This window comes from Microtus pennsylvanicus, chromosome 3 (genome assembly GCF_037038515.1).
Source record: "Microtus pennsylvanicus isolate mMicPen1 chromosome 3, mMicPen1.hap1, whole genome shotgun sequence".
NCBI lineage: Eukaryota > Metazoa > Chordata > Mammalia > Rodentia > Cricetidae > Microtus > Microtus pennsylvanicus.
Window position 1 is genome coordinate 140,811,858 of NC_134581.1, and position 17,834 is coordinate 140,829,691.

General features: G+C 47.4%; 1 protein-coding gene across 1 annotated transcript; it reads right to left on the bottom strand.

Annotated features, from left to right (window-relative positions):
• Positions 1 to 223: 223 nt before the first annotated feature.
• Polr1e (RNA polymerase I subunit E) lies at positions 224 to 13,161 on the bottom strand. Its single transcript, XM_075967304.1, has 12 exons — positions 12,998 to 13,161; positions 12,447 to 12,550; positions 9,702 to 9,778; positions 9,051 to 9,136; positions 6,519 to 6,577; positions 5,637 to 5,781; positions 5,200 to 5,307; positions 4,375 to 4,471; positions 3,293 to 3,426; positions 1,891 to 1,972; positions 1,160 to 1,291; positions 224 to 657 (listed from the first exon to the last, which is right to left on the bottom strand). Exons 1-12 carry the CDS (start codon positions 13,116 to 13,118, stop codon positions 498 to 500), a joined length of 1,305 nt encoding a protein of 434 aa, XP_075823419.1. The 5' UTR covers positions 13,119 to 13,161; the 3' UTR covers positions 224 to 497.
• Between the last annotated feature and the right edge of the window lie 4,673 nt (positions 13,162 to 17,834).

Consider the following 17,834-nt stretch of genomic DNA (forward strand, 5'->3'; position numbering starts at 1 on the left):
TATCATTCCTGACTGGGCTCCGCTGTGCTGTAGTAGGCTGTTCATTTAGATACCATTGCCGGCCCTCCTCCACCTGCTGCGGCTCGTCCAGGTCCTCCTTTTAAACCATCATCCTTTCTTTAGGCCCAGAGTTCAGCCTGACCCTCCCAAACCCTGCACATGACCCAGCAGGAGAAACATCTGACATTTCTAACCACAGCAACAGCAAAGGAAGGAGACGAAGTCAAACCTAGGCCATCCTTTAATCTCTGCATGAGAGGCACAGCTGGGATGCTGGCTGAGGCAAGATAACCGTGCTAAAGTAAGGCCTTGGGGTGGTGGAGCACAGTAGAATCCCGGACAGGCCCAGGATCCACAATTGTCCTGCCTTAGTCTCCTGAGTTCTTGGGTTATAGGAAATTACCACAACATCCAGTCTGCTTCCTTTTTCAAAAAATAAAAGTGGGACTGGACAGAAGTGGCTGTGACATGGCCAGAGCGAGCCATCTGGAAAAGATCTAGTTCATCTTCTTCCGCTTTGACTGGCGGTCTGAGGTCAGGGCTGGAGGCAGTGGGAGAGACAGAGTACCCAGTCTGTGGTCCTCCTCCCTGCCGTCTGCCAGGGTCACCTTTCTTTTGGAGATCTTCAGCCTCATGGCTTTTGCTATCTCAATCATCCTAAGGAAGAAATGGAACAGATCAGGAGGAGCCCTGTGTGCGCTGTCAGGTCTGACAGGAGCGAGGAGCACACTGTGCTCTGGACCATAAAACTGGGTTCTCTGTTTCTACCCTCGCTTCACCCCTAGATCCACGGCTAGTCACAGCAATGTAGGGCACACAGGGTTATTCAGAACAGAAAGCTGTGGGAGGCTCAGGCCTTAGGCGCAGGCACCCTTTTGGGGAGTGAGATCTTGAAAAAGTTATTCCTTTCCAGACCTCAGAGTCCTAATATTTTTTGGAAATCAGTGAAGGACTGTGAATGAACTTAATATCAAGCCTTGCAAAGAGAAGGCACTCAGAGTTTTTTGCCAACCAATCATTCATTCACAGGAAATTGTCTTCTGGTCCCAAGATTTTTCCGTGAGACACCCCAACCCTTTACCCCCTTCAACAGGGCCTCATGGGCAGGAGGAATCCACCTGGGTGGCCACAGGGACCAGCCTCACGCTGCCGTACTCACCTTTTCTCACTGAGTTTCAGGTCCCCCTGCAGCACTGTCAGGTCGATCTGGAAGTTACTTATATGCAAGGCGAGGATGATTGCATACGCAGTGATCTTGGCCTTCATTGAATTTGAAATTAAGTTCCGTAAACTGCAGTCAATGGCAATGGAGGAGAAATGAAGTTAAACTCCAAGTGCTAAGTAAGAACACCAGAGCCTTACCCTCTATAGTCAGTGGTCCCAGTTTGGGGGGCAGTGGGGCAAAGCCACACACACAGCCTGTTCCTTCCAAGCTGCCCAAGTCTCGTTTCCCCAGGTGGCTGGTAGCTGGTAGCGATGTACTCATGAAACCTTTGTAGGAGCCTGTGACTGTCTGCTCAGCAGGCCACAGGAAAAACCACCCAGCCTCAGTGCTGCCCCTGCTCTTTCCAAACACAGCAGGAGCAGGGAGCACAGCCCCATCAAACAGCGGCAAACAAGGCCTGGATGCACTGCAGTTTCTGTCTTCTAGGTCACCGGGTAGCTGTCCTTTCCTGCAGCACTGATCAGCAGTAAGCCCGGCACTGCAGGGTGCCCCACAGCCAAAGACAAATGAACACTTCCAAAAGGGACAGTGTATGATGTCCCCAGAAGACCGCCAGACGGCAGTGACTCTTTGGCGCTGGATCTCTGGACATGGAATTGCACCTGAGTCCCCACACTTCCCTGCCACCCCCACCTGCGTTCCTTTCCACAGAAACAGCCCCTGACCTGCCATTGTTGTAAGTCAGACAGGTGAAGTGCTTCAGCAGCTTCGTGTTGATGATGTGGGGGATTCCAGGTCCCAGGGCACCTAGAACACAGAGTCACATTGGATCATTTTCCTATAAAGTCCACAGCTGGCACATCTGTAAGTGGGTGGGTGGGGGCTGTAATGGCCAGAACCACATGATAAGAGGAACAGGGGCCTAAGAGCCAAAGCAGCCACTTTAAAGTCAGACACACACAGGAGGTGTTGTGAAGGGGTGTGAACACAGCTAGAACAGACTGATGAGGACGAGGCACACACAGTAAAATACTGGAAAATAAAGACTGCAGATGGAGCTGGTGAGATGACCCAGTGGGTCAAGATGTGCCACAAGGATTCGCATGGATATAGAAAACTGATTCCAAAGCTGTCCTCTGACCATAGGTACACTGAGCACGCACCCCCCCCCCCCAATTACTACCCATAACTAAGTAAATTGAGGGTGGAAGGCGCGAAGAGACCAGAACACGAAACTTGAGAGTTCATCCTTGGTGCTCTCCACAAGAGTGAACAGACACGCCTTGTGCTGCAAACCCCAGGGGTCTCCTGCTGGCTTTTCAGCTTGGGGTGGGCATGAGTGTGTGACCGCCACGTATGGTCTTAGAAGCAGGTGGAACATCACAAACTGCCTCGCATTCTCAGTGTGAAACACACCATCACCACATCCTCCCACACATCACAAAAAGAAAAAAAAGGCAAGCATAGCCGTGCACACCTTTAATCCCAGCACTTGGGAGGCAGAGACACATGAATCTCTATGAGTTCCAGGCCAACCAGGGCTGTGTAGTGAGACTGTCTTAAAAAGCAAAACCACCTGCCCCAAGCTTCTTCACAAGCAAAGCCCTGATTTCCTCCTCCTGTAACTGATGTTTATTCTAACAGCCTCCCGTAGGTTATTCCTCTCATTTGACCAGGACACTGTGTTTTACCGGGCAGAACAAGCAGGGCATGTGCTCTCTGGAAGCCCCATCCACCCTGTCTCCATTTCCAGAGCAGATGAAAGAAATACAGAGAAGGGGGCTGGAGAGATGGCTCAGCGGTTAAGAACGTTTCCTGCTCTTTCAAAGGTCCTGAGTTCAATTCCCAGCAACCACATGGTGGCTCACAACCATTTGTAATAAGGTCTGGTGCCCTCTTCTGGCCTGCAGGAATACATGTAGCCAAAATATTGTATACATAATAAATAAATATTTAAAAAGAAAGAAAGAAAGAAAAAGAAATACAGAAAAGAGAGCCCTGCGAGGCTCAGGCAGGCAGTGGGACCAGCAGGAAGGGCAGGCCACACAGAGAGAGCCTGGACAGACAGACATCCACAGACAAGCAATCACTGAAGATAACAGGATAAAGTGCCTGTGGGGGGCTTACTTTTTCCCTTTATCACTTTCTGAGCTCGAAATCTAATGAGGGCGTCTAGAAACCAGATGCTTCGGGCTTGCCGGTCTCGACTCTGCTCATCTGATGGCAAAGACTTCAGCATTTCTATGATGAAGGAACAGTGGCTAAAACAAGGAAGAGAAACAGGCGGTCAGGAGGCATCACCAGCACACGGTCCCTACACACTCCATCCCCTCTGGGCGGGTTGGCTAGGGAGGCTAACCCTAGCAGGGCACACAGGGTTTGACTGACAGACTCCACGTCATTGAACAAGGTAGAAAAACAACAGAGGACAATTCCGAAGATGATCAACCTCAGACCTCCACATGTACACGCACCCCCACACAAGCACAATCTCACACTCACACAGACACACACAAACTCTAAGAAAAAAACAAAGACAAGTAGGACTAGAGAGATGGCTGAGCAGTTAAACAGCATTGCTCTTGCAGAGGCCTTGTCCGTTTTTTAGCACTCACACCTGATCCAATGACATCGTCTACTGGACCCCTCCCTACCCATGTTATGCACACAACATAATCTTATAAAAAAGGAAGGAATAATTAGAAAGACCAGAACTAAGACATAAACTAGCCATCATCTTTTTTTAAAAAAAGTTGTTTTAAGAGGGTTAATCTCTGTTATTTAAACTAAATATACAATATTTAAAATGTGCATATTTAATTTTAGAAGTTGTTGGCAAACATACTGTCAGACAGCCATCACTCTGGTTGCATCCATGCCAATGCCAGCCTTTGGCCATTGCCAGTGACAGTCAGCATTAACAACAGCAGGACATGGGGCTGGCTTTGGTCCAGGGCCCCAGATTACAGGACCCTGCCACCATCTCTCCAGCTATAGGTGCTACATGCATAAACCAATCCTCTTCCTTAGATCTACCCACACCTCCTGAATGCCTGGTGTCAAAGCTTGCTCCTTACGCTGTGGCTGAGCAGACACCTCCCCATAAACTCCCTGAGCGGCTACTTTCTGAGTGGTATTATCAAGGTCTTGCTTTATGTCAGACTCCGTTTCCCATCATGCCTCACGATGCCCCACCTGCCCACGAATACCTGTTCTCTTCAATCATCTTCAGTATGTCTTCTGATGTAACATTTCTGAAGGCTTCGGAAGGGCTCTCAAGAGCATCGTACTCAGCCGGGGACAGAACTGGTTGCAGGTCAAGAACATAACTGACCAAAATGGACACCTAAGTCATCTCAAGGGACCTCATTTCCCAGGCAGAGAAGGAACTCAGAGGAAGCAGGGTGGAGAACAGAGACCCGATTCCCAGATTCCAGCCTCGGGGTCACTTCCTACCTGGATTACCCCTTCACTACTAGAGCTTTTTTTTTTTTTTTTTTTTTTGGTTTGTCGAGACAGGGTTTCTCTGTGGCTTTGGAGCCTGTCCTGGAACTAGCTCTTGTAGACCAGGCTGGTCTCGAACTCACAGAGATCCGCCTACCTCTGCCTCCCGAGTGCTGGGATTAAAGGCGTGCGCCACCATCGCCCGGCTAGAGCTTTTGTTAGCATTCTCCAACTAGCCAGACCCCCTGAGCAGGGGAGTTCTATGTTCCAACACTTGTTTCAGTATGTCTGCTCTGGACTTTGATGCCAGCCAACTCAAAGGTTATATTCTGTCTGTGGAGAATGACCCCCACAGTGCAAAGCTGTTAACTGAACACCGGGTTTGATTCCCAAGAGTAGGTCCTTCCGCTAATGAGGAAGCCAAACTGACAAACCTTTTGCCAACAGCAATGGGATGTGGGAAAAGGGTTGGATGTTGCATTTATTAATGTCGCAGGACCACGGCTACAGCTACTCTTACACAGCCTGGCTCTACCAATGTGTAAACACAACAGCCTGCAAATTAGGCACCTTCCAAACTGCAAGGATACTGTCTTCAAATCTGTACACGTCTTCAGGCCTGGCCACATCAGCGTAGCAGGGAGGAAGGTACAGGGAGTCATCTTGCAAGTCATCCTGCATGGCATCGCTGACCAGAGCTTTCAGTGGAGGAAAATTAACGTGAGTGCCACCCTGTGCAGCTACAGGCTCCCAACACTCCATGAACCCAATGCAGTAGAAACCACATGGTCCAAAACTCCAATCTGAACACCTGCCAGGATCTGAACTTCCCAGCCATGCAGAAGGTGGATACAGTGTTTGCCCTCAAGTAACTCAGAGCAGAGTTAGAGACGCATGATAGTAAATATTCACTACACAGCATCAGAGAGGCTGCGGCCATGTACCAGGAAGGAATCCAGCCTTCGAGCTCCCCGCTGGCATCTGCTACCTTTGCGGGCACACTCTACCCCAAGCTCCAGCCTCTTACCGTTCACACCCTTTGTATCGATGATGTTCTCTGCAGCTTTAGTTACTGTGAGATTCAAAGATTCGCTGCCAACTTTGTTCATTCTCCTGGAGTTCAGGGACCGCTTCTGCTTGGTGCTTCCAAAGGCTTCAATGCAAGAATCCAACTGTGTAAGAAACAAACCCAGTTACCAAGGACAGGCTGGGCAGCACGGCTGTTTCCAAGTGTGTAATCACAAGCAAGCTGTGGGGTCCTTGAGCCAGGATTACCTCACCTGTCAATCAGGCTGAGTCCTTTCTCATACCTGTCCACATAAGGACTGGGTTTGCTGCACTGACTCCCAGTTACAAATCCACATTTAGTTTTCCATCGGTACAGAAAGACTTGACTGGAATCAGGGTTGGGAAACCTGTGGCACACAGCCCACCCATCTGCCATCTGCTCCCGTAGCAGACGCTGTTAATAAACCACTCCCTCTCCCCAAGTGAACCAGAGTGGTCTTCTCTTTGCTGTGGCCCAGGCAGTACTGAAAGTTCAGTCTGCCACCCAAAGGCGAGACTTCACTAAGAATTCTTTACATCCAGAAGCTCAAAGAACTTACTTTGTTGATATGCATCTCCAGGTACAACACTGTCCACAGTGTGGATCAAAACCTAAGAAGCTTTCTGCTATACCCCCTTCATCCCAGAGAACAGGGTGCAAATACCGACACTGGCTGTGTTCACCTGGCCAAGGCAGCAGCAAGCCTGCTCCCTGGGAGACCAGAAGGCCTCTGCAGGTAGCAACCAGGTGGAGAACCAAAGACCAACTGAGATGGTGCAGCCAGGGAGGCCCACATTCAGGGGGGCTGTTACACTGACGGGGAAACCAGGCCTCGAAGGAGCGTCCTTAACTGTCACTCACCTTTTCCCTGAAAGTCTTGGTCTGATTGTCCAGCAGGGACTCATGCTCAATAGCATCTTCTACAGAAACACAGAACAGGAAGAAAGCACACTGTGAGGCTCACCAATGAGTACTTTACTATATTTGGGGGGGGAGGGACTCACTATGCTGCCCACGATGATTTTAAATTTGAGTTCAGCTGATACCCGGGTCTTAACCCCATAAGCGTGTGCACATGTGCTCAGCCCTGCAAGGTCTTAAAAATATTAAGTGCTTAGTGTTTATTTAACATTAATCTAAGAAAAACCAAGCTCCTTATTCCGAGACTTCCCTAACATGAATGTACACTGAATACTGGCTGTATTCCTCAGTAAATAAGTAAGAATGGCTGTCCTCTGCCCCAGCCTTTTAGGTCAGAAACAAGGAAAGATGAGGCCCGCAGACACAGTGACTGGCCCAGGCACTTTCCCAAGCCAGGCCACGTCAGAGGGAACAGAAACCAAGTCCTTGGCTCTTCCGATAAGTAGATCTGCTTTTCTGGTCAAAGACCTAAAGGCGGGTGTAAACATACTGGGAATTTTCACACGTCACTCTCCAACTTCCCACAATGTACTCAAATAGTGAGCGGTACAATCTGAAGGGCAAGAACACAAGCTCGGGTTAGCTCAGCAGCAGGTCACCTCAGTCAGCCACGTCTCAGTGCTGCAAAAAAAAAGGAATAACACACACAAAAGAGAGAGAGAGAGAGAGAGAGAGAGAGAGAGAGAGAGAGAGAGAGAGAGAAGAAAAAAATCCAGGTGGTGGTGGCAACTGCCTTCAATCCCAGCAGAGGCAGATGTCTGTGAGTTCAAGGCCAGCCTGGACAGAGCGAGTCCCAGGACAGCCAGACCTACACAGAGGAAAGGAAGAAAAAGAAAGAATAGTAGTACCTATGAAGTAATTATGTGTTTCTTGTGAAAGGTGTTCAGAATAGTGACAAGCACACAGCAAAAACCCAAAACTAGCGTTGCCGGGCGGTGGTGGCGTACACCTTCAATCCCAGCATTTGGGAGGCAGGTGGATCTCTGTGAGTTCGAGACCAGCCTGGTCTACAAGAGCTAGTTCCAGGACAGGCTCCAAAGCTACAGAGAAACTCTGTCTCAAAAAAAAAAAAAAAAAAATCTAGCGCGCAGCGAGCCAGAACAAGCCACTATTTATAAACTATCAGCATGTAACACAAATGTATCTCATCAAGAATTAAAAAACCTTAGAGTCTGAAGAGATGACTCAGCAGGTAAGGGCACTGGCTGCTCTTGTAAGAGGACCTAAGTTCAGTTCCCAGCATCCACATGATGGCTAACAACCACGTATAACTCCAGTTCCACAGTATCCAACTCTCTCTTCTGGCCTCCACAAGCAATGCATGCATGTGGTACACAGACACACATGTAGAACCATACACACAATAGAACCATGCACATAAAATAAATCTTTTTTAAAAAGGAATTTAAACAATTCTACCTCAGTAGGCTGGTAGAGGGCCAGCAGGTAAAAAGGTGCCTGTTACCAAGTCTGATGACCTGAGTCACATGTTGTTCACATGTGCCTGGATCCACACACATGTACTGTGGTGTGTGTATGATATTATATATATAATACATATTATATATATAATACACATACACATATATACATCCAATAAATAAGTGTAATTAAATTTTAAAATTTCCATTGGAATTTAGAAAGTCTAGAGGATGGCTCAGTGTGCCGAAAGCTTGCTACCCAAACATGAGGACCTGGGAAGCTGGGCACGGTAGCACACATCTGGAATCCCAGTGCGGCCACAGTAAGATGGGAAGCAGAGACGCTCAAGGGGCAGCTGCCGGCCTACTCAGAGCCAACAGACACAGTTTCTCAAACAGGCAGTCAGACAGCAGAGGTTCTGCTCTGACCTCTTACGTGTGCTGTGGCATGTGAACACCTGTGCTCCCACACATGAAGGATTAAGAAGAGCCTGTGGTAGGAAAGAAAGCCCCATGAGACACCTGCACTGACGACTATTCCTGCTTAAAAAGGCTGCTTTCTGAGACAACATCTGTAAATGCTGGAGAGACGGGATCTTGCCTGTCATACAAAGTCCTTAGCTTAGATAGTAAGGGGTCAATAAATGATTCATTAAAATATATACTATATATATATTTTTTTTTTCAAATAAAAAAAAAAAAACACTTGGCAAGAAGGTGTCCCATTATGGCTGAGGATGAGCTGTGTTTGCCGGGAGACACCACGTTCTAAGGTCACACCCCCTTCACCATATAAGCACGTGTGGTGGCACATACCTGTAAGGTCACCACTCGGGAGTTGGTGGCAGGAGGACCAGAAGTCCAAGGTCATCCTCAGCTGCCCGGAAAATTCAAGGGCAGCCTGGACTACATGAGACCTTGTCTCAGAAAGGTGTATGAGGGGGAAGTCATTTAGAAAAAATTACAAATGCCTCTTAGGAAACAAAAATGAACTAATCCAACAAACCCCTATGATGTGGCCTTTAACTGAGTCTTCATTTCCGGAACCTACCGGCAAACAGCGGCTGCATGTTGAACAGCTCGGCATCATACACCTCCATCTGGCCGGAGGTCTTGTTCACAATCCCCACAAAGTGTCTGGGGAAGCAGAATGACACGGTAGTAGGTTATGCACGGGTTATCATCCACACAACCCTCTTTCCTATTTACAGATCCCTAGCTTCTTTCTGCCGGAGGAGGGCGTCTGCTTGCTCACAGGTATCAATCCCTGCAGAGAGGGAGCAGTAGGGATGAAGAGGGAGGACACACAGAATGGATGAGGACTGAAAAAGCCACCAGATGGTTCTGATGAGCAATCACATCTAGATTGTGGTGGTGGTGCACCCCTTTAATCCCAGTCCTAGACAGGAATATAAGGGAGGAGACAGCTCTCACACACAGTCTCATTCTGGGATCCCTGGAGGCGGGATCACCATTTCAGACTGAGGTAGAGGTGTAGAGGTAAGAGTTGGTGGCTGGCTGTTTTACTTTTCTGACCTTTAGGCAAGTTTTATTTATTAAAATACAAATGAAATATCACTACACACAGGATCTTAGTGAACCCACAGATCCCCCCAACTACCTCCAAAATAAGGACTGAAGATGGTGTCACTGTCGCACTAAACCCTCCTAGCCCCTCTGTCACTGCCCCGTGGCCTAGTACCTGCAAAGAGTGTTGCATTTGAGGGCGCCAGTCCCAAAATTGTTTCCAACATAGGAGAGCCTGTCTGTTTCAGCTGCCTGAAAAACAAAGTGTTCCATTGATGATCAGCATTGAAGGGCACTGAGCATGGACTCGAATCCAGGACCAAACTGTGCCAGCCCTACACACCCTCCAGGAGGAGATCTAGCCCCGTCTCATCTATAGGAACATAGGGAGTCTCTGAGGGAAAGGCAAGAAAACTTTGGAAAGGGAACCCCAAATACCTTAAGAAAGCTTTGAGGTGGTAGGTATAGTTCTTGGGGGAAGTGGCACCTGGGATTTCGTGAAATTAAAAAGCTTTTTCAGAGCAAAGCAAATATTACCTAAAGTAAAGAGCATACAGAAGGGGCTAAATCACTGCCAAGTATAATAATATTCATCCAACAGGGGATTAATATTTAGAATATACAAAGAACTGTAAAAATTAAAAAAAAAAAACCTCAACTAATCCAGTCAAAAAGAGGGCTGATGAGCTAAGTAGACAGCTCTTAAAGTGACACAAACTGCCCAAAATATATGAGAAGTGCTCAAGACCCTTACCCATCAGAGACACCAATGAGAACAGCTGTAAGGTTGTACATGGGCTCCGTGGATAAAGAAAGACCCTTACCCATCAGAGACACCAATGAGAACAGCTGTAAGGTTGTACATGGGCTCCGTGGATAAAGACCTTACCCATCAGAGACACCAATGAGAACAGCTGTAAGGTTGCACATGGGCTCCGTGGATAAAGCGTTTGTGGTTTAGATGACAACCTGAGTTAGCGCCGGAATCCACATGGTAAAAGAGCAGTGTGTGTGCGTGTACATTCAGGACATGACAGTAGAAAGGAACCATGAGAAAAAGAGTAGCAAAAGAAGAGGGAACAGAGGGTAATATAATATGTATGTAATGAGATATTCATGTGTTTTAGAGTGTTTTGCCTGTATGCAGTGCTGGCAAACTAGAATTACAGTTGTTGCCTCTATGTTGGTATAAGAAACTGAACCCAGGTCCTCCAGAAAAGCAGTAAGTGCTCTTAACCACTGAGCCATCTCTCCAGCTGAGGATGGATGTCACGAAAGTGAGATTTGAGAGGGAGGCAGGGGACTAACAAGAGGGGAATAGGGAATGTGGGGAAAGACAGTGGGCAGCGAGAATAAAGATAAAAACATTTCTATTTTTTATTTTATGGGCATTACTGTTTTGCCTGCACGTGTGTCTGTCTAAGGGTCCCCTGAAACTGCCATGTGGGTGCTGGGAACTGAACCTGGCTCCTCTGGAAGAGCAGTCAGTACTGCTGAGCCATCTCTCCAGTCCCCAGTTTAAAAAAATTTAAAGTGAGAAAGAAAAATAAAAGTTCTTGAGTGAGCTGCACAGAGAACAAGACAGTGAGGTCTTGGTCTTCCAGCACTCCCAGGTACAATGATTCTGCGGGTCATTGGCTTGCGCAGCCCTAGATCTTCGCCAACCTTTCCGATGTCAGCTCTTCCTAGACCCAGCTCTTCCCAATTAGACAAGTTCTTTTTTCCCCCTTGTCACTTTGGACACCAAACATCAGCTTCTACCTATTCCCCAATCTTCCAGAGCTCAACTCTGATGTACCTTTCCCAGGAAGGCATTCAGACAAGTAGAGACTTCTCTTCCTACTGAGCTCCCTAGGCCCTAAACCCTGAGCTTTTTCTGCTGTCCACCTGTACTACCCAGAGAATTTGCATCTCTGGAAAGTAGGCATTCTTAACCCTACACCTATTGGGGAGAGACCAGAAATGCTATTAAGTACCCTGTGGAGCTGGGTGGCGCACGCCTTTAACCCCAGCACTCAGAAGGCAGAGGCAGGCGGATCTCTTTAGTTCAAGGCCAGCCTGGTCTAAAGAATGAGTTCCAGGACAGCCAGGGCTACCACAGACAAACACTGTCTTTCATTTGTTTTTGTTTTTTTTGAGACAAGGTTTCTCTGTAGCATTGGAGCCTGTCCTGGAACTAGCTCTTGTAGACCAGGCTGGCCTCGAACTCACAGAGCTCTACCTGCCTCTGCCTCCCGAGTGCTGGGATTAAAGGCGTGCGCCACCACTGCCAGGCAAGAAACACTTTCTTGAAAAACGAAAAACAAACAAGAAGCATCCTGTGAGGCACAGGTCTCCCACCCACAACAAAGAATCACCCCATTCAAAACATCAACAGTGCTCAAGCTGGGAACTGGACAAAGGCTCTGGGGTACTCTACCCGCTGTTCTTCCAGAGGACCAGCATTTGACGCCCAGCACCCACAAGGTGGCTAGCTACCATCTGTAACTCCAGTTCTAGGGGATCCAATGCCCCTTTCTGGCCTCCACCAACTAGCTACACAGACATGGTGCATAGACAAAAACAAAATACACCCATGCCCATCAAAGAGTGCTGTCGCTGAGTTCTGGAGGAATGCTGTCAAATCTGACTCAGGAGCTCCCTTTGTCTGCTACATGAGGACACTGGGAATATTCAGCAAGTTCTACACAGTGAGTTCTAGGATAGCCAGAGCTACACTGTGAAATCCTGTCTCCAAAGAAATGGAACCCAAATATGTGGAAAGTCATCGCTTCACCCAAATCTTTCACTCAGCGCCGCCACAGTCCCATTTGCTACTCCTCCTTTTCTCCCCTTGCCCCTCCCATATCTGCCCCCACCAAGGGTCTTCAGAGGCCTGCAGAGCCTTGCAGAGTTCAGACAACCTGAACTCTGCACTTACCAGGATCCGCTGATTCCTCAGCCTCGGGTTTACCACGTCGTTGCTGTTGTACAAGGTGAAGCGCATGTTGCCTGGATTCTGCAGCTTCCCATTGGAGAACTGAACTGTAAATGTAACCCAAGAATGAGATAAGAACAGGACCAGCAGGGAGTAGTGGGGGAAGAACTGCATTGTGGCTGGGAACCCGTGGTGAAGGCAAGGGAGCTTCTGTCCGACTTTTAGGGGGACTGAAGGAAGTCCTGGTCCAGTAGTAAAGAGGGAGATAGGGGGTGGCCGCTGGGCAAAAGTTATCACAAAATGACTGAGGGAATGTCATTAACTGGCAGAAGAGAGAGAACTCTGCTCCGTGGAGGGGGAAAAGAGCGAATGAGAGATCTGGGCAGTGCCCTGTGAAGTGTCCTTGCATAGATGTGAAGTCGTGACAGAGGAACGGGAGGATAGCCGGGGCTCTGTCCCAGCTCCAGGAAGTGGGCAGGAGGGCTACCGTGGAGCCCAGACAGGAGGGGATGGTAGGGCTACGCGGGCGTCCGCTCGGGTCTCGCAGTCTTTACCCAGCACAGCTTTCTGCCTGTCGTCAGGCTCCCCACAGTACAGCCACCTTGCACACTGTGGCACCTCTGTCTCCATGTCTCCAGTCAGGCCGTCCAGCCTGGAAGACTCCAGGGAAGCCATGAGCTCGCCGGTTCCACACGCGGACGCACACGCCGGAAGTAGATCTCGGGGACCCTCCCAAAACATGCAGGTCGCGAGACCACGCCCCTCGCGCACTGGAGTTTCGTTCCGGACCACTCTTGGCTCCTCCCACGATGGCCACGCTCCCTAGTAGGAGGGCCTCTGCGAGGTGCATCTCGAAAGTGGCACAGTGCTCGGCTTGAGCCCTAAATTAGTATCACCGCTAGCCAAATGCGGAACACAGCCTCTTCAGCCTAGGTTTGGCGTGGAGCTGCCTCCGACTTAGAATCATTTAGGTAGAGGACTGTCTTTCTTCCCCTCCACGAAAATACCACCCCAAGACCTGAAAAGACCAAGTTGAAACTTAGAATTCGCAGACATGAAGTCCTAGAGCACTAAGCAGATGTGGCAGTGGGGGACAGCCGCTGCTCGACAGAGTTTCCCATCCACATACTTGGAGAGCAAGCCCTATACATCTCCACCATGATACCTCCTCTGGCAGAGGCGTTAATGCTCTTTGTTCTAACCAGCTCCGGGAGGATAAGACCATAAGGAGAGACAAGGAGAACTCGGGTCATTCCGACAAAAGCTTCTGAAGTGGAGTATGAGGGAGAGAGAGATGAACAGATTCAACAACTCTTTTTCCTCGTGGGGAACTATCATAGCAAGGGGAAGGAGGAGCTTAGGCCCAGGCCAAAGCACCTTTGCCCAAATACAGGTCAAGGCTGAATCATCTTTGTTCTCCAAAATACTGTCTTTTGAGAACCCCATACCCTCCTCAACACCCAGACAACTACAATGACCGTAATGCCTGCAGGAGCTTTTGCCGCGCTTTCCTAATTCGTTATAGAAACTGATATATATATATATATATATATATATATATATATATATATATATATATATATATATATATATATATATATATATATAAACAATGCAAGCCCTGCGGTGGTGGCACACACCTTTAAATCCCAGCACTCAGGGAAACAGAGGCAGGCAGATCTCTGAGTTTGAGGCCAGCCTGGTCTACAGAGAGCGGTCCAGGACAGCCAGGGCTACACAGAGAAACCCTGTCTTGAAAAACAAAAACAAAAAGAATGCAAGTACATGACAAAGAACTATTCCCCCTAAGCATTTAAACTGTCAATTGGATAACACACTCACCACTGAAGACTAGACTTTCCTATGGACAAAGAACTTGAAATAGTTGAGTGTGGTCTGTCCCCCAGATAGCTGGAGAGACGATGGTTCAGCAGTTAAGAACATTCGCTGCTGTACTAAACTACTCAGGTTCTGTTCCAAACATCCATTGTTGGAGCTCCCCTGCCTGAAACTCATTGGGATTCTATGCCCTCTTCTGGCCTCCTTGCCACCTGAACACACACACACACACACACACACACACACATGCACGCACGCACAATAAGTAAATCTTTAAGAGAAAAAATTCTTTAAAAGCTTGTTTAACATGTCATGAAACTGTTGGGGATGGTGGGAACTTTAAAATTTCGGATGAGTCTCTTTAAGACATGGAAGGGGTGTGGCCTCAAAGAGAATCTGGAAGGCAACAAACCCTCCTGTGCTTTCACACCTGACTGCCAGGTGAACAGTTTTGTTTTTGCAAATTACCGCTCACCACAGGCTCTAAGCTGTGGAACCAATCAGTCATGCCTCCAAACCTAAGAACCAAATGATCTGCCACCCACCTTTGGCAACTATGTAATCCTCCCATTATTCAAATTCACCTACTATCTCCCTGCTATTTTTACAACTAAAAGATCCTGTGACAAATCCTGTTGCAGCCTGATGTTGTGCCTTACTTACACTTGTGATCCCAGCATTTGAGAGGCCAAGACAGGAAGGCTGCTGTGGCTCCAGTGAGAACTCTCTCTCCCTCTCTCTCTTTCAAACACACACACACACACTGTGCTTGCTTTTATCTGTCACAACTCTTTGTCTGACTGGGAGGTTGCTTTCTTTGATCCTACCCAATTGTTTTCAATTGATTGTTTCCAGAAAGGAAAAGGAAAGAGATGAAAAGGGTTTCATTGTCTAATCATTTATCTGCTTCTTCTGTCAACATTTTCCATACTAAGCTTATTTGAAGTTAATAACTAATTTTGGAGCTAATTAGAAACACATTTCATTTTTTAAATTATTTTATTTATTTATTTATTTATTCGTTCTCAAGAAGGAGCTGCTCCTTGGTGGCTAAGTATGAAGGAGGGAAAGCGCTGAGGTCCCCAGCTCCCTTTAGGCTCCGGCTGTCTTCGCACTCCACCTATTCTGTACCTGAGGGTGACTATGTACTCCTCATCTCCTGCCTAGAGCTGGGATTACAGACATGGGCCATCACAACAAGCCAGCAAATCTATTTCTTTCTTTTTCCATCTGCACCTCCCACTCCCAGGAGTTCCTTTAAAAGTGGAGATTCTCAATGAATGTTGGATGAGAAAGCTGGCAAGATAGCTCAGTGGTTAAAGGCACTTGCCATCAAGCCTGGTGGTCTTCCTAGGACCCACCTGGTGGGTTACTACTTATTAATTATATTGATGCTACTTGGCCGGGCGGTGGTGGCGCACGCCTTTAATCCCAGCACTCGGGAGGCAGAGGCAGGCGGATCTCTGTGAGTTCGAGACCAGCCTGGTCTACAGAGCTAGTTCCAGGACAGGCTCCAAAGCCACAGAGAAACCCTGTCTCGAAAAAAACATCAACAAAAAAGAATATATTGATGCTACTTACACAGTAGCGTACACCTGTACATACTAACAATAAGTAAATAAACATAAAACAAATAAATATTGAACAAATGAGTAAAAAGATAGGTAATAGGTCAGCATTGTTACTAATCCTTGGAGTCTGGGACAGGGAGTGCATCTCAGAGATAGTTAGTGATGCTCTTGAAACCAGTTATCATAGGTCTTAGACATAATAGATACCATGTCAATTGCACTGGTTCAGTGAAAATGGACGGTTATATCGAGGTTAAGAGGTATCAAAGACGGCCACAGTATACGGAATAAAATACAGTTCTCAAAGTAAGTGTCTTGACCCCTCTATAGGATAAGGACACTATGGCCATGCTACACAAAGTGCCATTGTCTGTAGAAAGAGCAACATCATTACCTGGGGGCCGATCAGATCTTCTGACCAGAAATCAGCAAGTAATGTGGGTACGGTTGAAGAGTGGGGGCTCTGTCACTAAAGTGAGTCCCTTTTAAGGAACCTCCTTGCCAACAGGACATAATCACCGAAAGTCCTCTGCAGTGGCTGCTGTGTTACTGGTGGGAAAGTAAAGATCCCCAGAATTCCCACGGACAAGAATCCAAAAGATAGATGTTCCTTCCCGCATAAGAAGTTCTACGGATGGGGAGCTGGGTCAGAATTGTAGTGTACCTCAATGCTGCTCAACTAGTTACCAGGGACTCAAAATACATAGACAACATATACATATCCATGCATTAAATAACCGAAATGGGATGGGATGCTGGGAGCCTTATGGATAAAAAGCCAAAAATTCACAGTGGCCTCTTTCGAGTTAAAAGCACGAATTACTAAAAGTACACAAAATTTACCATAAGAACTTTTACTTCTTAAATTTAGTCTGGAGAGTCAGAGATACCTGGAATTCTCTTTTGGTGTGTTCTTTTAGGCAAAGGAAATTTTGAATGGGGTGTGTGTGTGTGTGTGTGTGTGTGTGCAAATTTCTCCTTTTTCAGGCCAACATCCCCATCTGCTGGTGTTTCAGGATATCGCTAATGAAGATGGAAATGCAAGGGAGAGCCTGGTTTGCTGTGATTTACCCAGAACTCCAAAAACGACTTTTTTCCCATCTTATTCCTCATCTTCCTTTCTTGTACCTCTACCTCCCTCTTTCTTCTGTTCTCTTCTTCTGTGTTGCCTCACTCTGTATTCTCCTCTATCCTTCCCTTCTCTGTGTCGCTTGATTCAGGCCTTGCAGAGCTTTGTCTGATATTCCATTGTATTCAACTCTGTATGCTCTCTTTAAAAACATTGTACTGGGAGGGAATAGTAGGACATATGTGACATGAAAGAACGGGGAGAGAATCTGAGAGCTAAAGGGTCTATCTGGGATGGGACTTGAATAAGGGAAAGGAGAGGCCAAATGGAGGTTAACCGAAACTAAGGATTTATGAAGAAGCCTTAGGAAACCCTATTAGCTTATGAACCAACTAAGAATATAATTTTAAAGGAGTTATTTGTATTCAAGTGTACATATGTGTGTGTCTTTGCCCCTTATATGAAGGTGCCTGATGAGGCCAGAAGAGGCGTAAGGGCCCCTGGAGCTGGAGATTAGGCAGTTGTGAACCGCTTCGTATGGGTGCTGTGTAGTCCCATATTTCTATACGGCATGGCAGCCAAGCCATCAAGCCATAGGCCCCACCTGAGGTGGTCATGTAGCCCTGCAGACAGGCTGTCACTGCCCTAACAAAGGGTCAGGATGTTGTTGCTCCTTTCTTTGTAATTTGGAGGATGCCTGATAGAGATGCTGATTCAAGCCTAGTGACAGCTAGCAAACAGAGCAGACAGGTAGCTGTGGACATGACGAAAAGCCATTCACCTGGTTACCTAGGAGACAGAATGCTTCTTCTTCTTCTTCTTCTTCTTCTTCTTCTTCTTCTTCTTCTTCTTCTTCTTCTTCTTCTTCTTCTCCTTCTCCTCTTCCTCCTCCTCCTTCTTCTTCTCCTCCAC

Bases quoted from the DNA above. Each gene is read 5' to 3' on its own strand.
- Polr1e (XM_075967304.1), bottom strand. From the start codon at position 13,118: ATGGCTTCCCTGGAGTCTTCCAGGCTGGACGGCCTGACTGGAGACATG. The intron at 6,578-9,050 runs GTAGGTTCCGGA...GTGTTTCTGTAG, and splicing joins CATGCAGCCGCTGTTTGCCG to AAGATGCTATTGAGCATGAG. The intron at 1,292-1,890 runs GTCAGGGGCTGT...CATTGACTGCAG, and splicing joins CTGACTTACAACAATGGCAG to TTTACGGAACTTAATTTCAA.